Genomic DNA, 27,996 nt, shown 5'->3' with positions numbered 1-27,996 from the left:
ACAGAAAAGCTTAAAGCAACTCACTGATATCTGTGGCATACCCTCTTAAGGAGGAAGTGGAGAAAAGAGAGAAGGGATGCTCACTCAGAGTAGACACATATGATCTTCCAACTATTTCTGGACCATAGGACCTAGAAACACTCAAGAAAATTGCTTCACTGAGCTGGTGGTTCTCTTGAGATTTCCAAAAATACGCCTTCCTTCTTGCATATGTGTGACCTATTTTGAAAGTGATGTCATTGATATGAGCTCATTATATAAACATATAAAACACAAAGTAAAACAGCAAGCAGCACAATAAAATCCTCATATGCAAACTCATTTCCATTCCTACTTCAGTGTCATTACAAGCCTGATCCCAGGGTTACCATATTTAGCAAACAAATAAAGAGACATATTGCACTGATCACTCTCATGAATCTCTCTCTTTAAAAATCCCTTCTATATGAATGCAAGAATTGATACTAGAAATATTTCTAATCTCGAATATATAGAAATATAAACAATCTGGCCTTTCCTTTCCCCCCTCTTCCAACAGCTATCTTAACCATTCCACCCATATGCCCAATTTTTTCTCCCTCCCTTCATCCATCCTCTCTCTCCTCTTGAATAATATAGCCCTGAAAAAGAGAGCATGTTTGGGAAAAGGAAGACATATGACAACCCTAGCATTTTTACTCAATTACTCCAATAACACATACAATATCAATGATAACAGAAACACTGCAAGGTTCAAAATGTGAATGGGATAAATAAAATCATAGAGTCATAGACTGGGAAGGCCATTGGGTCCAAGAAAATTGTTTCTTCACCCACAGCTTTGGAATCATTGCTTCAACTGGACCAGAGATAAACACAGCCAACAAAAATAATCTTGGTATCTTGGTTTTAAGCCTGTTCTCGGGGTTATTCAGAGGTCTGATTAAGAAAATTGCATTGGATAGACTGCATCCGCTCTAATTTCTTAGATATGGCTGTCATGATTTTCTATGGGCAAATGGACTAATATATAGTATCTGTATCTCAAAAACTAGAGCTGACAAAGGAAAACTGGAATCAGCATGTCAAATATACCCCAAAACAGATCTAAAATTTGAAGCACCAAAATGTGTGTAAAAAGGTAACGGTTTCCCTTACATTAAGTCTAGTCGTGTCTGACTCTAGAAGGTGGTGGTCATCTCCATTTCTAAGCTGAAAAGCCGGCATTGTCCATAGACACTTCCAAGGTCATGTGGCTGGCATAACTGCATGGAGCACCGTTACCTTCCTGCAGAAGCGGTACTTCTTAATCTACTCAGATTTGCATGTTTCTGAACTGCTATGTTGGCAGAAGCTGGGGCTAACAGCTCCCTGGATTGGAACTGCCAACCTTTCAGAGAGCAAGTTCTGCAGCTCAGCGGTTTAACCCACTGAGCCACCAGGGGTTAAACCGCATTGTGTAGGCCAGTGCAATCTAGCCCTCCCAGAAACCCATCATACTGACTAGGGCTAATGTAAGCTGTAGGCTCAAATAATTAATGTTGCCCACTCTTATAAGTGGCTGCCCACCTTCTCTGGAGTCAAAACATTGTACAGTAAACAGTAGCATAGTTGCAAGTTATGGGAACCTGCATGCAGGATTTAGAGGCACTTGGTGTTGTTTACCTCTAGGCCAACTCTGGCTATTTATAAACTGGCAGTTTATCCGCCGTTGATGCACGACTGGCAACTGACCAGTTTTCCTGTTCACTTGAGCTGCTAACATGCGTAAAGCAAACACCAAGTGTGGTAGATCAGATAGCGTAAAACACTTTCTTGAACTTACAAGTCAATGTCGCTTCCTTCAGCTTGTCAGGGCCAGGAATCAATGTATGAATATGCCAAAGAGAGTGCAGTGGTTAAAATTAACTTCTGACTTAAATACTCTAAATCCTGCTCAGAACCGTTTTAAGTAACATCGCAAATTAAGATGTCTTCCCTAGCTAAGCTTATAGCAACGTGCAAGCTGTCACAGCTCAGGAGTCTAAATCCCCATCTCAGGCCCAAGACTGAAGCTTCTTTTGTCCCCGGAAACTGTATCCGAAAAGTTCCACATGTCTTAGTATTTTGGAAATGATGCTCCACCCAGCATATGAGGCAACAAACACTAAAGGGAGAGGAACAAGAGGTGAATATCTGCCTACTTCAGGGAAAGTCTGGCAGAGACCTGCTCAGAAGACATGCCTCAAAAACTTAGCTTCTGAGACACCTTCTCAGACTACAACGGCAAAACTGCAATAATCCCAGGTATGTTTTCCTCTTGCTATTATCGTGTTTAGAAAGTGTGTAGCTGTTTCGTTTCTTGCCAGTGGTTTGATCTGATGCCATATTGTTTTGAAAATATTAAGAACTTTCGGGCATCACCACAACTGAACACAGAAGCTGCTCATTGTACTTTCATTCCTGAAACAAGGCTTGTTGGTGTGTTTTTTGTGCCATTTTGTGTGTGGTCTTCAATATCGTCCTGGTATTTGAAGATTAGGATTTCACCTCTTTGGGTTACATTTTGCAAGAAATAGTTGTTGCTGCTTGAGGGGACTCCAAAAAAGCACCCCAGGGCCCATCCCCATATCAAGACCTATTAGCACCAGTCAACTTATTTTGACACCTGAGTCTCACAAGGATCTTCTCTACAGCATCAACACTATAATAAAACAATTATCTAAAAGTCTGTTATCCGTTCATGATACCCCAAATCAGTTGCTTGAGACACCTGTCTCAATATGTGTAATATGCCATCCATGATATTCCTGGAAGTCCTGCATGTGAAAACTTTGGTCTAGTGTGATGAAAAATATTGAGGAAAATAATTTTATTTTGTGAAAAAACTCTTCTTTTTAAGGGCATGAGGCAAGATGAGCTAAACAGGACTGCCCATCGACTGCATCTGTTATTGATATATGTACTGCATATGCTCCTGTTTAAGTCGAGGGTAGAGTGTAGAGCCAACATTATGGATTTTGATATGATCCATTGATAAGTTGAGAGCCATCCCACAAAACAGTGAAAGCATCAACTCCGCCTCAGAGGGCCAGTCCTCCATGGCGTCTACCACAATTTCTCCATCCAGTCACTCAAAAAAGCAAGAAGCAGCCCCATGCCAGAGAGGGTAGAGGTGGTTGATGCTTCTTTCATGTTCTACCAGGAAGGGCTAAGCTCTTGGTGACTCTACTCAGAAGAGGATGGTTCTTTTTTATCTTTTTCTTTTTTTCTTTTGGTAATAGTTAAAGCACAGCACTCATACTGACCTGTGGATAAGTCAACCCAAGTTAGAATTTCCAGACTTATGGTATTAATTTATTTCAATTACATCCCACCATTATCTTCACAATATCTCTGTGTGGTATGTTTGGCTGAGCTGAAGGAAATGCCAAAGTGAACTTCATGGCTGACTGGGACCTGAACCAGGATCTTGCCAGTCCCAACACTGCTATAATTATATCACAGAGTTCCCTGGGCCATTTAGTACTGCGGGCCCTGGCATCCACTGTGGTTTGGTTCCAGGATCCAAATCCACAGATAGCCAAGTTCTATGATACACAATGGCATAGTGAAATGGTGTTGCGTATATAAAATGACAAAATCAAGCTTTACTTTTTAGAATTAAAACAAATATTTTCAAGCCATGGATGCAGAATCTGTGGATATGGAGGCCGGACTATAGTTCATCCAAAGCAAAATACAGTATGCCTCAGGAGACTTTGTGATACTAGGAGTGGTGAGATGGGGTAAAGCTGGACATTCTGTTCTGGGTAATTTAGAGAAGAGTTGTTGTCCCTGCCACCATATTTTTGTCTGTTGGCTATTATTTCTTCTTGTTTTCCTGCAAACTTACCAGGGACTGGCAACCAATGATTCAAGGACCACCATGAGTCCAGGGACTGCCACTTTGAAAAGCACTGGTTTAGAGAAGAAGAAAAAGATACTTATTCCTGGGATACGAATTCCTGTTAGTCTATTACAAAAAATTTTATTTCATTGTTGGCTCTGTGCTCATGTACATCTGATGTGCACAAGTTGCAAAGCACAGCAGATCAGCTCCCCACTGATCATGCATGACTTGTGAGATCCAAAGGCCAAGCCACAGCAACCACTCATGCAGTCATATTCAGCTGAAGGATGGGTGCGTTTCACCATGTCCGTATTAGGCCATTTCTTATTAAGTTCACTCTTCAAGTGTGACATAACCGCTCTGAGTTACTGAGGCTTGGGGTGACATTTTCTGACATTTTGACTGTTTGCAAGGAAAGGAGCAAGTGCTGGCTCTGCCCTTTTAACGATTGTGTGGGCTTATTGTGCCTACCCCATCTCTTTCTTTCAGTTATAGGTATATTCAGGTTTCCCTCGGCGCTTTCAGCATGTGTGGAAGGATGCATTGATTCTCCAACCTCCGTGGCCAAGCGGGGGGCAGCAGGGTAATCCTAGTGATCCGCACCCCACCTCATGGCAGCTGACACTTCCCCATCACATGTGTAGCCCCATTGTTCCAAATGGAACACGGGGAGGCTCCTGTGTTGTTGGTGCAATGTTGTAGGATGCAGCCACCCAATTGAGTCATGGAGCCCCACCAGAAGTGAGACTACATTGTGTGATGGGCGGCATGAGGTTCTGTGGCTCAACTGGGGCAGAAATGTCGTAAGACACAAAATGTCCACTTGTGATGAGGTCGTAAGTACACTAGGAGGGCAGCCAAGAGCAGCCTTCTGAACTTTGCTGAATGTAAGATATATTTGCTAGTGACACCTTAGAGAAGCCCTAAAATGAAGCAACTTTAAGGCACATAGCAACAACATGAATTCGGCCTAGTGGTGTGATCAGTTGATAAAGATTCCAGCTTCACTAAGGATCAGATCTTCTGGGAATGAAAATTGGCTGACCCAGGATATTTTACTGCCTGAGATAAGGAAAAATTATATCCTTCCGCACCATAAAAAGCTAATTAGACTGCCAGTCAGATCTTACTTTTGGTGATGATGCAGAAAGCCATTTTGGGAATCAGGACAGGCTTTGTGACAGTCTTCTAAACAGAGGGGGATGACTTGATGGCTTTGAAGGAACAGTTTGGGGTTGTGGTTGGGGTGCTGCTTCTAATGCTCTCCAGCTTCTGTGGCCGAAGACAAGAGCTCACCTGCTAAATCAGTGCTACTCAAGCTGGTGGTTCTGTGATCAGTACCTTGGCTGCCACTGGCATACCAGTGAGTTTTCAAGAACGAAAAGAAAAAAATGGGCACAAGAATAATACCAGACTGAAATAAAATTGCTGATCCCCCTAAGTCAAACCCTGAGGAAGCATCGTGGTAGTGTATCATAGCACATAGAATAATAGAGTTGGAAGACACCACAAAAGCCACCCAGTCTATCCCCCTCTGTTATCCACAATCAAAACATTCTAGACCAGGGATTCTTGCACTTTTTTAAATTCATGACCTCTTTCTGCCAATAGTTTTTAATGAAATCCCGGGTATATAGGTATATAAAATATGTATAAAATCAAAGAATTACTTATAGTAAATCAGCATTTGCAAGTCTTGCTAAACAGGCTGCTTTTTCTTTTTATGAACTGCAGCTGAAGCATTTGTTGCAGAGTCCACTTTTAACACTGCACATTGTTGCTAACAGATTCATGTAAATTTCTAAAACATACATTAGGTGGCATTCAGAAACCTTTTACTCTTACCAAATTTCTTGTGACCCCAATTGGTCACAATTGGGTTTCGGACCCAATTGGGTTTCGGACCAACAGTTTAAGAAGCACTGCACTAGACAGATGGCCCTTCAGTCTCTGTCTGAAAACCTCCAAAAAGGAAATTCCACCAGATTCTGAATCAATGTGCTCTTATCAGGGCTTTCTTTCTAATTTTTAGATAGAATCTCTTTTTCGGTATTGGAGTAGAGATCCAGGATACCTGCCCTAATCCAGTTAGTTTCAGCCAGAATCAAGAAATCGTTATTACTAATATGTCCTATTAATTTCAATTTGGACCCAATGCAACTAATATATATGGATCCAATACTATGAACTATATGAAAACAGAAGTATCAGAGCACACTTTGATGCTACCTTTCTTTTTTTTTTCCCTGGTAGAAAAGAGTTAAATATATTAGCACATTTAAAAAAAGTTTCTAACTCTTTCCCATTATTATATACTATTATAAAACTTGCATGCACTAACATTAAGATGCAAAATAATAATAATTTTTAAAATAAGCAAATACTCCACTGTCTTTCAATTTGGCAAGCTTCCCAGATAGAAGTAGTTCATTTTGTCTTCATTGTCTCCATTGTTCCATGTCCTAGAGCTGAGTTATACAGATCCGGTATCCCATGGCTGATCCAACATGGAATACAAAGACACGAGACCACTTAATAATAATAATAATAAAAATAATCTTTATTTCTACCCCGCCACCATCTCCCCAATGGGGACTCAGTGATCACTTTGTCTTTGTCTTTGTACTTTAGGGAATCCATTTTCAGTTTAGTTATTCCCAACATGGTATACACCAGATCAGCCCTCCAGGATGGATCAGACAGGCACCACTACCCACTCCCTGGGCCACTGTGGAGACAAAAAGGAGTCTTGACTGCCCAGTGATACTAAACACAGTTCAGTGCTACTAGACAGTGACTCTAACGGCCTCCCCGCCCCCAATACTCCATGTTGTGGCTGTCTCTGGACATGCTATGGGTACTACCAGTCAGCTGTTGATTCCAATGATGTCAAACAGGGCAAAAGAGGAACTAGGAAGTGGAGATCTCTTCTCAGATTACCCTGTTGTTCTACCCAACATCACTCCAGGAGACAGCCCACTTGTAGGACACATGAGCTGAGCCAGCCACAACACAGATGATGGGAAGGGATGCTAAGTGCCATCCCATGTCCCCAGGCCTCCCAACCCAGAAAACATGGGATTTCAACAAAAACATTTGAATCCAGTTTAGTCTCAGAACCAGCTTATTTACAAAGGAAACCCAAAGTTGGAAACACTTCAAATTAAAGGATAGAATTCATACTAACCTCAAATCAATATGGGGCAAGGCCATGTTGAGGTGGCCTTGCCCTGCTTACCCCGGATCATCTCTGTGCAGTATTTGGCTGTCCCAGAGCTTATCTGGGCCTGTTCCACGCTTATGACCTCACCACATAGCTCAAAATCAGTGTCCTAGGATGCCTAGGGCCCACTTCAGGGACGAAGCCCCACTGCAGCTATCATATGACATTGCCTGTGGCTCCACCCCCAACTGGGGAAAAAGCATCACCAGACGCTTTCCCCAGCAACATGGGATGCTTATCATGTTGTGCTGGCTCCAATGGAGCCAGCATTGCACTTCCCCAAGAAGGCCAGATTTCTCCATGTGATGGGGAAAGTGTCACAAGAGGGAGCCATGCGTGGGGCAACAGATTCGCCCTGCTGTTCCCACCTTTCCTCACCAGAAGCGTGGCGAAATGGGTCACTTTGCCTGGACTTTATAATGAGGTGGAGAGTAGTCAGTTTCCATGTGTTCCTAGTCTCTGGAGCAGCAGACAATAAATTTGCTCAATGTGAAATCCTTTCAAAAATTTAAACATGGGTATCTTCTTCAAGCTAAACATTCTTAGTTCCCTAAGCCACTCATCACAGGATATGGTTTCCAGAACTTTTACAATTTTGGTTGCACTTCTTTGGACATGTTCCATCTGACAGATAACCCCTTACATGTTCTTGCAGTGCGATCTTAGGTCTTACTGGGTATATATCTAGTTCAAAGGAACTGAGGGTCCCATGGGCTTCACTGCCAGCATGTCCACACTGAATATGCATCCTAAAACAACATGCCCCCTTCTTATGAAATAGCAGTGAGAGAAACCAGGAGTGATGTTGAGCCAGTTGTCTACCATTGCCCATTTCATTAGAAAATTCCTGACAATCATGTATAGAATATCTGGGGTCTCTGAAACATGACCTTAGAAGATGTTAAGCAGATGGCCCAGGCTTGGAACAAGTAAGACATGAGTAACAATCTCTCAAACCCATAGCATGCTCAGAAGAAAACCGCACGAGGTAATGCAATTTGTTCATGATGGATAACAATACATTTTTTTCTTCCCTTGCAGGCCCTCCAGTGCATACTTGGAAGTTTTTGTTGAAGCATAAGGGAAAGGGGTACAACCATGGACAGCCAAAGAAACGAGTGCTGTTTTCTGTGAGTGGGCTGGATGACCGATGCCAGCGACGCAGGAGAACGAAGCACATCACCCACCTTAGATGAGTCAGATCCAGAACTACACTATGAGGAAGATGAAAATGAAGAAGATGAAGAAGAGAGTGAAAACCAGGCAAAGGAAGATTCAGACACCAGCAGCATCCTCTCTGATGACTCTGTCTATCCCATTTATGAACATGCTGCACCTGAAAATGATGGCACAGAACTCACCTTCTACCAATGTTGCTTCAGGAACAATGCAATTCAGTTAAAGCAAAGGCTTTATAGTGGGGTGACCAGACAGGAGGTCATGGAACTAGACATCAATGGACGGGTAATTAAAAAAAAACACAATCCCTGTAACCCTAAGACAACATGCTAACATATAGGACTGAAACAGCCTTGGGATGAAAATAATGCAACAGCTCACATGGGATCAAGCCCCAGTTAAAATGGCTAAGAAACGAACTCTCTGTAGCATTGCCAGGATTCCAATAATATTATTATATACCAGAAGTAATACAGAAACTGATTACATAACAATATCAAGGGTACCAACAATAAATCAATTTGCATTGGGAAGGTGTGGCTAGGGACCTCATCACATGAGGAATTTTTAGCATCCTAGAATGCTTCTGCCCCAGTTGTGGGACAGATGGGCATGAGTCCATCACACCATGTTGCTCAACTTCTGATGGAGGCGCTGCCCCTAACCGGCATGGAACATGGGAAGGCTCTCTGTCCTGGTTGAGTGACAGTTCCCCTGTATGATGGAGAAAACATGGCAAAACAGGAGGGGGGGGGGGGCAGTGTGATAAGGTTGCCAGTCATTTAGTCAAGACAAAAAGCATCCTGGGGCATGAATGAAAGAGATCATTAGGAAGATCAGTGATCAACATGCCAGCACCTTCTTGGTATATTCTAGAAATATGCTCTCTCAGGTTCATTTTCACAGAAGGGTGGATTCTTTCTATTCCTTTCTCCTGAGTTTCGCTTCACACTAAACTACTGTTGCTGGCAAAATCACCATCTTCCTACCTTTTTCATGTTGTTCCTTTTCCTAAAGGGGTCTTCTATCCTTATGATGGCAGGACCCAACAGAATTGCATTAACTCTGGTTATCAATCATATCCATATGGTTTTAATTGCAAAAATACAGTGAGTTCTCCCTCCTGGCTTAGGGGCTCAAGACCTTTGCAAACATGGGAAAACCACACACAAAACACTTAAGAGAACATCTCTCTAGGAATCTCTCACTCCTTCAGCCCAACTATATGTTCAATATGAGGGAAGAAGACAAACTCCTGGTGGTGCCTTTTAAATAGTTCATCTGATCAGCACTCCCACACCCACACCCCCTGGAAGATATTATTATAGATGTCACACAAACCATGATTGGCCCCTTAAAGCATTTTCTTGCTTCAGATGTGACAGAGGATAAAGTCCTACATCCAGTAGTTACATAAGACTCAATTGCCAATTCAATTACCAGTAGTTTCTCTACAGCAGTGGTTCCCAATCTTTTTTTTTTAACCAGGAACCATTTTGACAAGGGACCACTCTCCAACATTATTACCAAAAGGGTTACGAATCAATTTCTGGTCAACTTGAGATTCTGTTTGGTTATTTGGGGTGCTGATTCAGAAAATTGAATTGGATAGACCACATCAGCTCTAGTTTCTGATACAGAACATGCAATTCGGTAGTCACCATCTGCTCGCACAAAGAAAACCATATTTAATAAGCCTCAGCACTATAAGAGGGTTTCGCAAGACCAGTTGCTCTCGTGGCAATGGTGCAGTAATGTTGAGGCCACAGACCAGATTTTAGTTCTTGCAGATCACTAGTGGTCCACGGACCACAAGTTGGGAACCACTGTTCTACAGGGATTTGCATTGTGGGCCCTTCCTATTCCAAATCTCCATCAGCAAAATGTCTTGGGTCAGTCTTGATCGCTTGGTGCAGCATATCAAGACTGGGCTATGTCATTAAAACAGAAATGAATCTCTTACAGGAGATACTAAAGTTTCCTCAGTAATGAACTCTTTTCTATTTTCTTCTGCAGAATGGTCTGCTAGTGGCATGTTTCAAGGGCTTCGTGGACATTGTCACTACTCTCAGTAAATGCCGCTACTTGGATATCAATCATCAAGACAATGATGGGAACACAGCACTCATGATAGCAGCTCAGGCAGGTAGGAAACTGTATGTTTGCCTTTGGTGGGCAGTGAGAGGTTTCCTGGTTTTTGGAAAATTCAGATAGCACTGCAGGGCATCTGACCAAAATTCAAAAGCCTGATTAAATAATGTTCTCTTACATTGTGTTCAAGTGATCAGGAAACTCATGAGTGTTGTGTGCATTCACCAGCCTGTGATGACCCTACAGTTGTTGGGCTGCAATTTGCATCACTCTTTATTGTTGACTGTGATGTCCAGGCCTGTTGGGCATTGCAATTCAGCAACCACTAGAACAGGCATGGGCAAACTTCGGCCCTTCAAATGTTTTGGACTTCAACTCACAGAAATCCCAGCCTGCTTACTGGCTGTTAGGAATTGTGGGAGTTGAAGTCCAAAACACCTGGAGGGACCAAATTTACCCATTCCTAATCTGGAAGATGTCATAGTTCTCACACCTTCTTTAAACAAATAATAAAAATGGGGAAACTATACTGTGTGTGAAATGATTGGAATTTTAGGAATTGTGCTGAGCTATACATGAGGGCAGAGTACTGAGAAAGTGACCAAGTATTCCAATTTAAAGAGGGCTGCTGGGACCAAGTCCAGTTCAAAATGGAAAAAAACACATTCAAGGTACTGTAAGGAGGGCCTTGAAGCTGACCATCAGTGGCAAGCACACTGACCACCTTTATGTCATTTTTGTCATCAAGCTGACTATGACATACTTTTGTCATAACAGCTCTGTTAAGATCTTGCAAACTCAGGCCTTCATCTTGCAGAACTATCTCTTGTTTCATTTTGATCTGTCTCATCAAAGTTTTTACAGTAAACAACATTCAGAAGTGGCTTACTCGTACATAGTTCTGCACATGCTAAATCCTTTAGCAAAAGTGCCACTGTCATTATCTCTGAGAAGTCTTCTGTCAGTGTTAGCTGCTACTAGTGCTGCCGCCCAGTGGGTGTTTGTTTAGTCTGGTACTTCATAAAGGACGTCCCTGACTGGAGACCCCAGCAGCAGTTCTACCAGCAGCATAGCCTCTTCATTGGAGGACATAACCCCACTGCCATGGAGAGGTAGTGCCTTGGTGGGACAGATCACCTAGATATCCTTAAATTGTGACTATATTCCTGGCTGAATCATAGTTATGTGAAACTATGGATGCAACCAAACATGGTTGAATTATTTCACTTCTGGTCCCGGCTTATCATAGGTTTCAACTATACAACCGTATAATGCCATATGAAACTGAATTTATTGTTTTGAGGCACTGTGTATGTGCCATTGTAAGATGCCTTGAGTCCTCCTGCTGGGGTAGAGAAAGGCAGGGTATAAATATGGCAAATACAGTGTTCCCTCACTTATCGCAGGTGTTACGTTCAAAGACCACCCACAAAAAGTGAAAATATACAAAGTAGGGATGCTATACCTATTATATATCTCACATTCCAAGGATAAGGCAGAAGCGAGGAGAGATTTAAAGGCACCGTGCACTTTTTTTTTGCTAGCTATAAGGAAGGGGCCAGGCATGTAGCCGGGGGGGGGGGGGGGCTCGGGGGGCTTCAGCCCCCCCCCCCCGAAATTTTCATGGTGGTTCACGAAAAGGCCTTATTGGTGCATTATTTAAACTTATGTTTATTCATATCATGATTTGATCACCATACTCAATATATCCCATATGCATGGGGGTATTGGGGTAATGATACAAAAGGTTTGCTAGGCTAGACCCTCTTTCACTCAGACTCAGCCCCCCCCCCCGAAACTCAGCCCCCCCCCGAAACCCCCCCTGAAAAAATTTTTAGCCCCCCCCCCCCCCCCCCCCGAAACGAAATCCTGGCTACGGGCCTGGAAGGGGCTATAAGGCCGTGATTTACATACTGCTTTTATCTCCTCATTCTCTTTTTTTTAAACAATTGGCTGCCTGTCTCCTAAGGGGGAGGGTGAAACACCCTTCCACACTCCATCATTGCCAGGAGGCAAAAACCCACAAAACAGCGAGTCCGCAAAAAGCGAAACATTAAGTAGCGTGGGAACACTGTAAATAATAAATAAATATTATGTGGTCAATTTAGACTCATATAATGCAGTTTAACTTCATTGAACTGCATTACATAAGTCTACACTGAACACATAATACAGTTTTAAATGGTATTATATAGCAGTGTAGATAGGTTGAAGTATACTACAGAATCACTTGGAAGACCTAGCAAATTCCAAGAGAGACCATTTTCTTATAGGCATGAGTAAGTGACATTGCAGGTAAGGGTTCAGCAGTTACAGGTGCCATACTGTATTTCTAAGAGTCTGCAGGGTGTAGCTGTTTGAATGTTGTACTAGGACACTGGGAGACTAGCATTCAAATCTCCACTCAGCTAGGGAAACCCAGTGGTGACGCTGGAAGAGCCAAACTCTGTAAGCCCTTGAAGAAGGCAATGGCAAACCTAATCTGAAGAACATTTGTCCCCAAAGCCCTATGAGAAGGTTGACTTAAGTTGAAGTTGACACAACAGCTTGTAGCAACAATTATTTATTAATTTAAAGTGATCCTTATATATTGAGATGTCTGTATGTTATATAAATCAATGTATTCTCTTGTGTTTTCTTAATTGTCCATTTTTTTGGTCAACAATGAAGTGGCCACATGAATATGTGCGAGTGAGCCAAAGCATTAAGATCTGTAAGATCTGCAGTAGTATCATCCTGATATATATATATATATATATATATATATATATATATATATTGCTAAAGCTTAAGACCCAATTACACATAACAAGCAACAGATGTTTCCCAGTTTTACAACTGTATTTTCCCCTCATAAAGACACCTAATGAATTTGAAGGGGAAAGTAGGGCCAACTGTGGTGAAATGGGCCAGGGCAGCCAGAATTATGCTCCCCTTCTCCCACCAGGTACTGCTTTTGATCAGAACCATAATTTCTGGAAGATTTCATTGTTTTCAAAGGTTTAATGAGGTGCCATGGCTGGCACTTATGTGTAACATATTTTCTCCTGGAGAATGTCTTGTTGCATACATATCTGTTACCTTTTGTGTGTAAAACAGCTCTGGAAAGAGCAGAGAAGGGAGAAGAGGAAGGAACTTTGATCCTTTATTTTTACCCAGATTTTTCCTCCATGTTCATTGGGGAATTATCTTGTGATTGTGTTGCCCACACACAAATATGTATACTGGTGTATGTTCTCAGTTTCATGCTTTGTATCCAACAATTATGAGCAGGATTGGCTCTTTCATTAAACAAAATGAGGCAGCTGCTTTGGGCAGCAAGTGCTGGTTTTCATGAAAGGGCAGCAAGTTGTTAGCTGCTCAAACTAACAGTATTGATATTTTGGCAAGTAGCCCCAAGCACTACAATAACTTAGATGGTTTTGAGTGTTGGATAGATTGACTTGGGTTGATAGAGAGTGAGGTCTCTAAAATCTAAAAACATGTTGATAACAAATGCATACTTATACATTTTTAAAGAAATGTATAAGAATGTGTTCCTGACATTGAAATATAATCTCAGATAGTGCAAAATACAATATTGATATTTCAGTGATGATCTCATTTGGCATCCAGACTAAAGATGGGAAAACATAAAAAATGGAAAAATTAGGGACCCCCCTTTTTTCCCCCAAAGCCTTTTTTCTGGAAAAATTGAAAAGTGTGTAGAATATGTTATTTTCCAATGAGAAATAATATATCTATGTCATGGTATTCAAACTACCATATATACCTGAGTATAAGCCAAGTTTTGGCACATTTTTAATATTGAAAAAGTCCCCCTCGGCTTAAACTCGAGTGAAGGTCCTGGCGGGAAAGTGTGGGGATGAAAGAAGCCCTTTGCAGGCTTCTACCAGCTGTACATCTCCTCCCCTTTCAGCACAGCAACCCAGCTGAATCTCTGCCAAGAGAGGAGGAGAGGAAGGTGCATGGCCTCTCCTCTCGGCACAGCAACCCAGCTGGATCGCTGTGCCAAGAAGGGAGGAGAGGAAAGTGCATGGCTCATCAGCCATGAACCTTCCCGCCAGGCCAAGCTTGGCCTCTTTTCTCAGGTTGCTGTGCCGAGAGGAGAGAAGAAGCTGCATGCCTCAATTAATGTAATTTTATTGGTATCTATTTGTATTTTGAAATTTATCAGTAGCTGCTGCATTTCCCACTCTAGGCTTATACTCAATTCAATACATTTTCCCAGTTTTTTGTGGTAAAATTAGGTGCCTCGGCTAATATTTGGGTTGGCTTATACTCAAGTATATACGGTATATAGCATGAAGACCTTAATGAGAGATTTCTGAGACTTTTTGTTTCTACACACTTTTTTTCTTTTTTTCTGAGGGAAAAATGCCTTTGGGACAAAATGGAAAAAAACTCCTGTTTCCCCCCCCCCCCACTTTTCTGTTTTTTTTCTCCAGGCATTCTCATCTCTATTCCAGACATACAGAGATATTGTCATTCCATGCTTTCACACATTCTTTCTGTAGTTCTCTGTTTAAATGTATCACAATTTGCTTTTCAGGCCGCAGTTGAGAAACAGCAGAATTACAAAGCATTTAAAAAACTCAACACAGTTTAATTTTGCCAAATTCACTTCCCTCCTGCACTCTTCTGCTGTTCTGTCAAAAAAAAACCTGTTCTTGGTAATAGGTAGATTTTCAGGAATAGTATGAGAGTGATGGCACTGTGCAGACTGCAGGGTAAGAGAGGAAATTAGTTGTTCCATTAGGTAGGATATCATGGAAATTGCAGTCTTATGGTCTTGAAAGGCTCCCTTCAAAATATCTGTTTCTGAAGAGGGGCAGTGTTCCTAATGCTATTTCCTTTCTCTCTCCTGCCATCAAGGACATATCACAATTGTTAACTACCTTCTGAACTACTATCCTGGATTGGAGCTTGAAATGCGAGACTACAGAGGTCTGACTGCCCTCATGAAGGCCGCGGTACAAGGGAGGAACGAATGTGTCGCAGCCTTGCTCTTGGCAGGTATAATTGCTTCTCTTCAGTCTGTTCAGTATTTAATTCTTTCATTCGTCTTAATTTTATCTACCGTAATCACTTTGTCCCAGCATCTCATGTAACACTGTAAGAAGCAGGAGTGGAAATCTGTGGTGTGGTGGCGCATCACTGTCCACAAAAGCCTATGCCATAACAAATATGTTAGTTTTGAAGATGTCCATGGGGGTTCCTGGTCGTTTGATGGACTGGCTCTTCCTTTTTCTTTAGCTTACCTGGCAGTGGCCACAAATATCTATCTGCAGTTTTAATTTTTCACAATACCCAATTGTTATGCTTTGTCAGAAGCATTGTGGTAGTCACAGCCATTCAGTAATGTTCAGAGCTCCATCATAGAGTGCTACAGCCCAAAGGTATCGGGTCCAAAAAAACCCCAAAATCTCTAGCTATGTATGTCTAACCAATATAAACAAATCCAAAGTCACACTGAACTGTTGTTATTCTAGAATTTCCCTCACTAGACATTTCTTAAAATGCCTGTATGTGTTTAAAGCACTGCAAGGGATTAATCAAGCCCAGCATTCAGAAAAGAGCCCTAGATAATCAGTGGGCTTTTCACTCTCATCTTCTCAGCACTGAATAATTCACATTAGACTTCTGATAAGGCCTATCACAGTTTGGACTAAGTCCAGTTGACAGGCCCCTCCAGTATCCAGCTCTAGATCCTTATTCTTGATCTGTCTGGCTCAATGGATTAACTACTGACATCTGCTGGCAGTTTTGACACACAACACTGCTTAGTCTTTTGTTACCAAATCCAATACCATTATTGTCCAATGTCCAGCAACTTCCTCCTCCATCACTACCCACATCCAATGACAGTCAGCGGAGGGAAGTCCATGTGTTATTTTCAACATGACATTATAAGACTTGTGAATACATTTATTTCACTCCAAATAGTTGACATCAAGAGGGGAGAACGAATAATCAAAATCAATACCATGAGGAAGGTCAGGCTCACCCAGTCATGGCTTCCACCATATCTGCAGAGTGGCAAATTCATTCTGGGGGCCCTTCCACACAGCCATATAACCCAGAATATCAAGGTGGATAATCCCACAATATCTGCTTTGAACTGGGTTAACTGAGTCCACCCTGCCATATATTCCACTTCAAAGCAGAAAATTTGGGATTTTATTCAGCTGTGTGGAAGGAGCCTAGGTTTCAGTCTAAATTTTCAAGAGGTTCCAAACTCTGTTCCTCAAAATAAGTACAGTACTTTGCATAGTTCCTTTTAAATTTGGACTGAATTGCCGAGACAATGAAACGTACGCTTCTATGTCAGCTACTGCAATGGATTGTGATGATTCCCATGCTAGATAGTTGTGGGAGAAGGAAAATGTTTTCTTTCTGTCCAGACATCAATACAAGAATTTATGAACTGCAGGCTCTACTGGCAAATCTGGTGGTTCCTGCCTATCTAAAGACCTACTTATTTATCTTCAAATTCTACTTCCCCCTTCAAGCTCCTTTAGGCATATATACAGGTTCCTCAAAATACACATCAAGTGAAGTCTATGTTGGGGCAAAAGAAGCCTACTGCCATATTAACAGCAACCTTAATGAAGAAGCAGTTAAGTGGTGGTCATTATGAAAGGCATTATGTCAGGGAAATCAAACCATGTTGGATTTCTAATAACTTGTGATTTCTCCTAGGAGCTGACCTGGCTGCTGTGGACCCAATTAAAGGAAAAACCGCACGAGAATGGGCAGCCCTGACTGGACGCTTTGAAACTATCATCCGGATTCGAACCCTCCTCGAACGTCCGTGTGCTGAGCAATTCTCTAAGAAGTACTTGCCAGAATGGCCTGCTTTGCCTATGCTGGTGGCAGAAACATTGGGTTTATCCAGAACCAAGCGCCTGACTAATAAAATCCGTTCGACATTCACTATCAATTTTCCACATGACCCTGAGCCAGATGGTGTGATGGATCACATGGTGCGCATGACCACTTGCTTGGCTAGCCCTTTTGTGGGCACAGCTTGCCAAACGGTCTGTCCTGACAGCCCACCAGAAGTGGGCAAGCAAAGACTCTCAGTACCAGAGATCCTCAAGGAGTACAAACCAGATCCTGATGCCAAATCCATGGCCAGTGCATCATCCTGCAATGGTCAGCTCATGACGCCGACACGAGTTCTGATACCATACCAGCAACCCAGTACTCTGGTGAAGATCCTGTCAATTCCTTTGCGCCTGCGTCGCAACACCATTTTCCCTGATGGCATCCCAAAAATTGAACTCACCAAGTCGCCTGGACAGTCAGCTCCCAAAGAGAAAAAAATAAAGCCCGACAAGAACAGGCTGGAGTTGCCCAAGTGGCGATACAAGGAGCTGAAGGAGGAGAAGAAGAAAGCATTGGAAGAAGCTGGGAAACCTAAAAAAAGCAAGGGAAAAAGCAAAAGCAAAAGAAAGAAGTAATAGTAGTCATTGGGGGAAATGTAGTGGTGAGGAGGGAAGAAACTCCCACTAGGGTGCTGAAATTTTGCCCCTGCCAATTGTATCAAGTTAGTATTACTCACAAACAATTCTTTATCATGTCTCGGCCAGGCTAAACAGCTAACTATATGAGATGTTATACCATTGGAAACTGGTAGTGATTCTGCTCGGGGTTTTAGTCTGAGGTTTAAATGCACCATCCAAGGCCCTGAATTTCACCCTCAAAAATGTTCAGCACCTTGGACAGGTAATTTAACATTTGAGCTAAGCTGGGTTCAGTACTTTGGACAGCTTCTTCAGAGCTTAGATCAACCACAGAAGTGGATTCACCACTCCATGGACAAGGAAGCTACCACTGGGTTACATGTAACCTGAGTAACAGGGTCGCTGATGTTCCAGGGAGATGAAATATGGAAACATATACTTAACAGAGTTGTAGATCAGGTGTTTAAGCCAGAGCATATAACCTTTTGGACTGCAACCGCAAGAATCTCCCAGCCAGTGCAAAACCATGCTGACTGGAGGATTCTGGGAGTTGTAACCCCACTACATACTTTTCCAAAATGTGATTAACACCCTACCCTGCTTTTCTGCTCCAAATTCCCTTTCTCTCCTTGCTTTAACCCTCAAAAGGTTTAATGTGTGTATTTGGCCCATGGATATGTTCTGGACCTGCAAAACCTCTTTGGAGACCCACCAAAATGGACTGGAATGAGTTGGAAAATTCATCAAAATGTGCTGACACATGTTTCCTTTCACTTCTCTGCTCTAAATTGCTTCTTTGAACTATGATTTGTTTGAAAAGCACCAGGGCACCACTTTGATGTGATGTGTAGTTTACCACTAAGACACTAGGATCCTCTTCGCACAGCTCTTTTTGGCTGTGCCATTGAGACAGCAATTGCTGGTGAAAGGGAAGGCATGTGGAGTGGCTCGTGGCCCCTCGTGCACCCTCCCCACTTCCCCCATCACATGGTGGAGATGGGACAGGGTGCAGTCCATGTCCCCATTAGATGGGAGAAAGGGCAGCAATACATGTTGCCCCACCATACTTTCCCCCATCATTTTGACACTTCCACCCCACTTTGGGAGGATTGTGGGTGGGGCCTGCCATGCATTGTGTAATGGCACACGGTGGGCCCCGTTTTTGCCATGTGAAGAGGTGGTAATTCTTTCAGTGGCTTCCACAAGTAGTTCTTGCATCCTCTGTTAGTGTGAAACGTGGATGTAGCAATGAAAGGGTTAATAGAAATGTGTTTGCCACTTAATTTATTGTTATTGAGTTCAATATCTGACAACTCACTAAGTGTTGTTAATTTAGTTCTACTAATTTCCATACATCTGGACAGACACATTCATTGAGGAGTTGATTTGGCTTGGAAGTGCCCTTATCACATCTACTACAAATTATTAGGCCAAGTTCGGAGCGGGGATCATTATCAGGAAAAATCTGCTGCGAAGGTCAATTGGCTAGCATTTGTGCCATTACAAAAACATTCTTCCCCTGTCTCCAGATTACTTTTGTCATTATTATGTACATAGATTTTGCACAATGAACATTATTAAGTTGGGAAGAAGCTGAGTTCACACTGTTGATAAAAGAACCCCTATGACTTTTCTTTGAATACTACTTTCTTCACCCTCTTATCTAAACCCAACTGTTTTTTGCCTTCACATAATATGTGCTGTTGTCATATAGTTCCAATACTCAAATCTTACTACTGCTGTGCCAGCACTTCTGGCTTACACCTTTCTCATACTTGTTCTGTACTATGGCATGTTTTTACATCCATGGTAGGAAAATTGTTGGGGTTTTTTTAAATCCTAGAGAAGGGTAATTTCAGAACAGTGGCCCTAGGGAACAGATGCTGCACAGCCAGTAACATTTTTAATTAATAGAAATGTTTGTAAACATCGATATTTTTCCTCTTCCACCCCAAGGATGTGTGCTCATGGAAACTTCCCCTGCCTGTAGTACCATGCCAGTGCTTTTAGAACCAAGTGGAAAGTATCTGAAATTCATATTCAAAAAGATGACACAAAAACAAATCCATTGATGATGTCACACCACAGAGACCGAGGCAGCCCATCCTGTTTCTACAGTTGTCCCCATGATGCACACAAATGATCACAGTTGTGTTGCAGCCAGCCATTAGGTGAAATCCACATGGAGTGCATTTATTGCCCTACCGACATGGTGGCTTCCATGTCAGTAGGGCAATAAATCCATTCCATGTTTTAATCTGGATTTAAAGGAGCAGTCCAATGCACTGAACCTGTTTTGAGGGTGAGATTCAGCTTGGTCAGCTTTTAAAAAAAAATATTATAGCCTGAACTGAATTCATTCTCATCATCATGCAGTCCATCAGCCTCCACTAATCTAGCCCCCTTTTCTAACCCTTTACATCAATGGTTCTCAACCTGTGAGTCCCCAGATGTTTTGGCCTACAGCTCCCAGAAATCCTAACAGCTGGTAAACTGGCTGGGATTTCTGGGAGTTGTAGGCCAAACTCATAGGGACCCACAGGTTGAGAACCAGTCAGTGCAGGGGCCAATCAGGAAGTTTTGCTGCCTGAAACAGAGGAGGGAACAGTGCCATCGCCACATCCAGCCTCTGGTCTTGAGTCACATACATTCAGCCAAGTTATTTTAACACATGGAACAGAAAATCTCACAAGAACCTCTCCCCACATCTGTTAGTTAAAATAAAATAAATACAGTCTAAATTATTGATCTTTTACTGTTCCTTATGTCACTCAAATCTGCTGCCTCACTACTCCTAACAGTAGGGCTGGCCTTTGTTTACTATAATATATATCCTGCCTTGGAAAGAGTTCGTACCTAACACTACACACCTGTGACATCTGACCATATCAGTGAGTATGATCACTTTACAGCATTGAAAGGCAGATTTGCTCCCTTTATGGCTACGTTAACCAATACATATTCTACAGATATATAAACCCCACTTGCCTAGTTTCAAACTGACCCCTCAACCTCTGAGGATGCCTGCTATAGATGTGGGCGAAACATCAGGAGAAAATGCTTCTGGAACATGGCCATGCAACCCAGAAAACTCACAGCAACCCAATACATGTTTCGTGGGCTAATACAATTTGTGGACAGTCAAGACTTTAAGGCTAATGTAGCCTTTGCTAGAGCTGCTAGGAACTGAACTTTATGTTTCTGACGAACCGAAGGGTTTTGCCTGTTTTCTTCCTGGTGGTATGATCTTCCTCTTGTAGCAATAGCTACATACTTTTCATGAAAAAATGGTTCAATAAAACATTTTTCCATAGTGATTAGAATTATGTGTTAACCTTCACAAGTTTTCTCAAAGGAATAGACTGGTTTCTAATCAGCCCTAGTCTCCTGTGTTCCATTTCTCTCTGTCTCTACAACACAACTCAGTGGGAATACTCCAAGGTGTAGTTACACAGTGCTGCAATCACAACAAAACACAAAGTCCCAATCCTGTTATATATGCCAAGCTGCATCATTTCAAAAAACAAAACAGCATTTCAGTTATCTCCAAGCGACTATTAACAGTGCTATGAAAACAGTCAAGCAAACACTTTACTCTTGTGGGAGTAAATGAAACAATTGTCACAGTCCCCTGAGACATCTTTGCATCTGTACAAAAAGTCTTTAGCATTCAGGCACTGTATCCAAAAACAGCTAAATCTAAAAGAAACATTAACCAGTTTTTCAGCACTCATACAGATACAGAGTTGTTTCTCCACTTTTAGAAGCAGTCATGAGAGTATAATAGTTGTGTCCAACCTACCTATGTATATATTTCTGCAGCACACAAGTTATATATAAAAGAGTCATATCTTTTTGATACCTAAAGAATTATTGTATGAGAAAACTAGGGGCCCTTCCACACAGTCCTATATCCCAGAATATCAAGCAGAAAATCCCCCAATATCTGCTTTGAACTGGGTTATCTGAGTCCACACTCAGGGCCCTTCCACACAGCCCTATATCCCAGAATATGAAGGCAGAAAATTCCACATTATCTGAGTGTGGACTCAGATAACACAGCTCATAGAACATAAGAGAGAAAGGTTTGAATCCCCACTTGACCATGGAAACCTACTGGGTGACCTCAGATACTGAGAAAAAGGTAAGTCACACTCTCTCAGCCTCAGAGAAAAGTAAAGGATACTGCAAGTGGCTTCCTCACCAAATTTTTCATTTAGAATCGGCAAAAATACATCCACTTTAAAGTATTTAAACTTGGAATTCAGTATTTTGTAATCAAGGCAATTTTCTGGGTGGCAATACAAGTCTCGTGTTGACTGGCAAAGTGCCTTTGAGAAGTGATTGACAATAGCCCATGGGGCATATTTATGGGGGCCCTTCCACACAGCCATATAACCCAGAACATTAAGGCAGAAAATCCCACAATATTTGCTTTGAACTGGGATATCAGAGTCCACACTACCATATATTCCAGTTCAAAGCAGATAATGTGTAGAAAGGGCCTGGTAATGCTGGTGACACATTAGTAATGCCATTGTCTGGTGGAACTGCCATTGTGTTTAATACACCACATCAACCATTCTGCATCTGAACATTTTATAGAACATGCTTCTTATAGACTGAAAACTGGTTCAGACGCCGAGATCTCAGCACAAAAACAATCCTGTGGCTTATCAAATCATGTAATAGTTGTGTGCTTCTGTTCCCTGTTATCCCAACTTCTTTCTTTACTTACCAAGCTTAACAAATACACATTGATTTCATAAACCATAATAAATTATTACAGCCTCACTGGGGACCTGTTACAAAAGACCTCCTAAACCAGATCCATATCTACACAGAGTGAGGACCTCATCACATTATATTTGGGAAGCGTCCTAGGATGCTTCCTCAATGAATCCCAATGGAGCCTATCATATGGCACAAGGCTACTTCCAGTGGGGCTGCAAAGGAAGTATCCTGGAAACTTGCTGTGTTCTCATTAGTAGAAATGGGGGAAGCCAGCCAGCAATGCTTTCCACTGTGTAATGGGGAAAGTGGCACAGTGGATGATGCAGGGCATGGGCCAACGGTTTCCCTTGCTGTCCCACAGATTCGCCACGCTGCCTGGCTAATTCCTCCGCTGTCGCTTGGCTTCAGGACCTCAGTGTGATGGGGTCCTTAGAGACGGCTGATTACTGGAGGACTTTTAAAAGTAAATAATTTATCAGTTTTATATGCTGGAACAAATACAAACACATGATTATAAAAGAAAATGAACATATTAAGCAAAAGAAATAATTTTCTGTACAATGTCCATATTCCATCGCAGTTTCCTAAAATTCCTGGTGCTTTTGAAAAACAAAATCAGCTCTTGAGAACAGGTGTCGCCTTTCCTCCCACTGCTCAGGTTATATCATTGAGTTATTTAATCGGTAGAGTTGCTGTGGAAGCATGAAATGCAAAAGAGGACTCTCTGAAAGCAGTCTTTGTCCTGCTTTGTATTTCATCTCCAGGCTCCGTGCGGCTGTCTTCCTTATCTGACTTCTCCAGCACAGCTTGCATATGGGATGGGGGCGTGCAGACAGCACACGGATGCAGGAAACATCTACTCAGTCTGTACACGCTGTCCTAGTTTGTCTTTAGCGTCTGGTAAGGAAGAGGAAGAAAGAGGGGAGCTGAGGATGGGTTTGATTGGGAGGATAAGAGAATTTGGGGGGGGGGGGATACAAACTAGAGGTCATGATGATAAGACTTATGTTTTGAAATATTTGCACATAAGCGAGTGAATGAAGAGCTTGCTTTAGCCAAAAAGGCACACAATCCTGAAATAAGGTGCAATGGATCTTAGCTCCCTCCTTCTATGCATTGCTTTATTGCTGAAATAAGATACATATCATGTAACTGTCTATTTTATGTATGAACAAGCAAACAAATGACAGCACATCTTGTTTGGTCCTTACTTACTTAGGCGATCCCTCATTGTCTGTGTAAGATTGTCCTCCAAGTTCGGAGTCCTAACAGTAGGTTCGTAAGTGACTGTGGAGCCCTATTCTTGACCTGCATGTTCTGCCGCAGTGAGGGCATCGGTTCCCAGGTGGAAGGCAGTCCCAGCCAGGGTTGGCTTGATGGGCTTTACTCTTGGCACGTTTCTCTCTTTCGCCCTCCATTCATGCCTCTTCAAATTCTACAGCACTGCTGGTCACAGCTGACCTCCAACTGGAGCGTTCAAAGGCCACAGTTTTTAAGGTTGGCTTTGAGCCCATCTTTAAATCTTTTTTCCTGTCCTCCAATATTCCATTTTCTGTTCTTGAGTTCAGAGTAGAGCAACTGCTTTGGGAGACAGTGGCGAGGCATCCAGACAATGTGGCCGGTCCAGCGGAGTTGATGTCGGAGGACCATCGCTTCAATGCTGGTGGCCTTTGCTTCTTCCAGCACGCTGACATTTGTCCACCTTTCTTCCCAAGAGATTTGCAGGATTTTTCGAAGGCAGCGCTGATGGTTTGGTCCAGAGGAAGCAGGGGTTAGGCAGCATCAAGGGGCCCTTCCACAGAGCCAAATAAATCCCACATTATCTGCTTTAAAGTGGAAAATATGGCAGTGTGGACTCAGATACCCCAGGGCCCTTCCACGCAGCCCTATATCCCAGTATATCATGGCAGAAAATCCCACATTATATCAGAGTGTGGACTCAGATAACCCAGTTCATAGCAGATATTGTGGGATTTTCTGCCTTGATATTCTGGGTAATATGGTTGTGTGGGAGGGCCCACAGAGAAACACCCTCAGGTACTACATTATGAGTATAGGAAACAGCATCATGTATAAAACCCTTCAACTAGTGTTACTTATTAAAACTCAAAGATAATAAAGTTAATTTTAAAAAGGGTTTAACACATTTTGTTTATCATTAATAATCTTAAAAATTTAATTTAGTTGCAATTATGTTGGACTACTGTATACTGTATACCTGGTGCTGCCCAGGTATTGGAAGAGCCGCTGCCATCCTGCTTTAATCCCTTCTTTATCTTTTCTCCCTTCATACTTTTTCCCCTTTCCTTTCTCTTCCTTCATTCATTCCCTCCTTTTTCTTCTCCCATTCCTTCCTTCTTTTCCCACTTCTTTTTCTCTTTCTCCCATTCTGCCTCCTTTTCCCTCCCTTTTTTACTTTCTCCAGCTGTGAGAGGGCCTACCTCATGGTGTCTCCTAGTTAATAAATTTATAACGTAATCAATAACTGCTGAAATATAGTTTTTTTAGCTAAAACTTTAGCTAAAAATGACCTAGGGCCCTTCTACACAGTCAAATAACCCAAAATATCAAAGCAGATAATCCACATCTGCTTTGAACTGAATTATCTGAGTCCACACGGCCATATAATCCAGTTTAATGTGGATTTTATACAGCTGCGTGGAAGTGACCTCAGTTTTCCCTTTTCCATTACAATCTATTGAATATAGGCAATAACTGAATTCTTTGAACAAGTTTGTACCTATTGCTGTTAAAACGTCTTGTAACACGGAGTAAATTCTACCTGTAATATAGAACCTGCAGGAGACTTTTGAGCATAGCTTTGCTTGTGCCCGGTGGGTTAAACCGCCGACCTGATGAAATTGCTGACCAAGAGATCAAATCCGGGAGCGTGGTGAGCTCCTGTTAACCCCATGTTCAATAGGTAACAGTGCTCCATGCAGTCATACTGGCCACATGACCTAGGAGGTGTCTACGGACAACGCCAGCTCTTTGGTTGAAAAATGGAGATGAGCACCACCCTGCAGAGTCAGACACGACCAGACTTAATGTCAAGGGGAAACCTTTACTTTTACCTATGCTGTGTGACTTCAAGTCATTTTGACCCTAAAGCTAGGCTTTTTCTGAGGCAGATGAGAAGGTTTGGAAAAACACCCAAGCTCTTTAGCCAAGAAGGCTAAAAGCCCTGTACAACCACAACTCCTATTATTCCATAACATTGGGCCATGGCAGCTAAAGTGTTGCCAAACTGAATGTATTTACCCTGTAGACACACCTGGAGAGGGAGGGGAGCAGGAGAAGCCAGGAGCCCAAAATCTCTACTCTGGCATTTCACAAATGAAAACAAAGCAAATGTGTTAATGCAGATGAATACAGAAATTAGGAGAGGTTTCCAAGTTTGCCCAAATGCACTCTCAGTGGTCCTGGTTGGAGTCCATTATATTTCCTCAGCCTTTGCCATTTCATCCTGAGACACGGTCAGTTACTGAAGGAGGGTCAGTCTCTTCCTTTACAGATAAGAGCTATATGTCCATCTTCTATATGTGACCTCACAACCTCTGAGAATGCCTGTCATAGATTCAGGCGAAACGTCAGGAGAGAATGCTTCTGGAACATGGCCACTCAGCCCAGAAAACAAACAACTCAGTGATTCCATTAAAGCCTTCAACAACACATTGTCCATCCTTTGTTTTGATACGAAACAAGTCAACCTGTTACTTCAGAGACCAAACCATATCCCTTCCTCTTCATGGGCCTTCTATGACAAAATTTAACACCCCCCCCCCAAAAAAAAACCCCATCCAAGAGTCTAATCTTTGTGGCAGCTGCACATTTGGCTAAAACATCCTTCTGATTCCATTAGAAAATGTCACATTTGTCCCTCTTCCGCATCCCGACCCGTTCTTCTTTTCAATGGTTTCATAATGTCTGTCTGGCACCACATTTCTCCTCAAGAGTTTGTCTGTAGGAGTTGGTTTGGCTCTTGAATGGGACATACTTGACTGATTGTTAAATTTCCCAGACAGTTTTCTCACTGCCTTCGCTAAAATAGTCAAGGTCTTCCGGGATTTTTTTTTTACATTTCACACAGAAGAGTGTCCTCAAGATTGCTGCCTGAATGTATAAGAAAGCATGCATTACCCTCAAGAGCTTTACCATGATTACACTAACTAGAATTATTATTTTATAATTTTTAACTAAGGGTGCATCTGCAGTGTCAAATTTATGCAGTTTGACACCGTTTTAACTGTCATGACTCTATATTATGGAATTCTGCTCATTGTAGTTTTTGAGGTCTTTAGTCATCTCTAATGGAGTGCTGGGCCGTGGTGGTGCAGCGAATTAAACTGCTAAGATGCAAAACTTGCTGATTGGAAGGTCGGTGATTTGTTAGCCCCAGCTTCTACCAACCTAACAGTTTGAAAACATGCAAATGTGAGTAGATCAATAGGTACAGCTTCTGCTGGCCACAACAGCTTGGAGGTGTCTATGGACAGCTCTTCGGCTTAGAAATAGAGATGAGCATCACCCCCAGAGTCGGACATGACTAGCCTTAATGTCAAGGGGAAACTTTTACCTAATGGACTGCTAGTGTTTCCCCAAACGACAAATCTCCGCATTCCACAACACTGAGCCATGGCAATCAAAGTGTGCCAAACTGCATAAATTCCATAGTGTAGATGCCTCCTGGGGTGTATATTTTTGGCCTACAATTCTCATCCTCTCTCTTTATTGGCTATGCTGAGTAAAACAGCAGAGAGTCAGCAGAAAATGCCGGAATATCTGCTATGAACTGGGTTATCTAAGGGCTCTTCCAGACAAGCCCTTTATCTCAGGATCTGATCCCAGGTTTTCTGCTTTAAACTGGATTTACCATCACAGCCTTGTTAGGGCTGCAACACCCACTCCATCAATACGTTCGGCCATCTTGGCCAACCTCACAGTGTCCCCATCAACACTGCCATATAAGGCAATTTGAAACTCAGTCTTAGGGCCCTTCCACACGGCCATGTAACCCAAAATATCAAGGCAGAAAATCCCACAATATCTGCTTTGAACTGAGTTATCTGAGTTCACATTGCCATATATTCCAGTTCAAAGCAGATAGGAACCTCCAGCACCAAATCCTAGAAGCACCTTAGTAGAACCAAGATCACTGCACACTGCGCATCGCACTTATATTTAATCCTACATCCCTCCTGCCACGCCAGCACTTTTAACCCAGTACCCCTACTCCGGCCGGCCCAGTTTTAATAGTGTCTTGTGTATGGTTTACCATTATTGTTTTCTGCTTAACTGTTTTTAATTTGCTTGGGTATTGTATTGTTGTATTGTGTTTTGGGGCTTCGGCCTGTGTAAGCTGCATCGAATCCCTTGGGTAGATGCTAGCGGGGTACAAATAAAGTTATAATAATATAATAATAATAATAATGTGGGATTTTATTCAGCTG

General features: G+C 42.3%; 1 protein-coding gene across 1 annotated transcript; it reads left to right on the top strand.

Annotated features, from left to right (window-relative positions):
- The first annotated feature begins 1,737 nt into the window (after window positions 1-1,737).
- On the top strand, window positions 1,738-21,129 carry ANKRD33 (ankyrin repeat domain 33). Its single transcript, XM_060764049.2, has 5 exons — window positions 1,738-2,265; window positions 8,115-8,537; window positions 10,269-10,398; window positions 15,219-15,359; window positions 17,046-21,129. Exons 2-5 carry the CDS (start codon window positions 8,217-8,219, stop codon window positions 17,807-17,809), a joined length of 1,356 nt encoding a protein of 451 aa, XP_060620032.1. The 5' UTR covers window positions 1,738-2,265; window positions 8,115-8,216; the 3' UTR covers window positions 17,810-21,129.
- The last annotated feature ends 6,867 nt before the right edge of the window (window positions 21,130-27,996 follow it).

This window comes from Anolis sagrei, chromosome 2 (assembly GCF_037176765.1).
Source record: "Anolis sagrei isolate rAnoSag1 chromosome 2, rAnoSag1.mat, whole genome shotgun sequence".
NCBI lineage: Eukaryota > Metazoa > Chordata > Lepidosauria > Squamata > Dactyloidae > Anolis > Anolis sagrei.
Note: the sequence above shows the minus strand (reverse complement) of the source record. Positions and strands in the feature narration are given on the sequence as shown.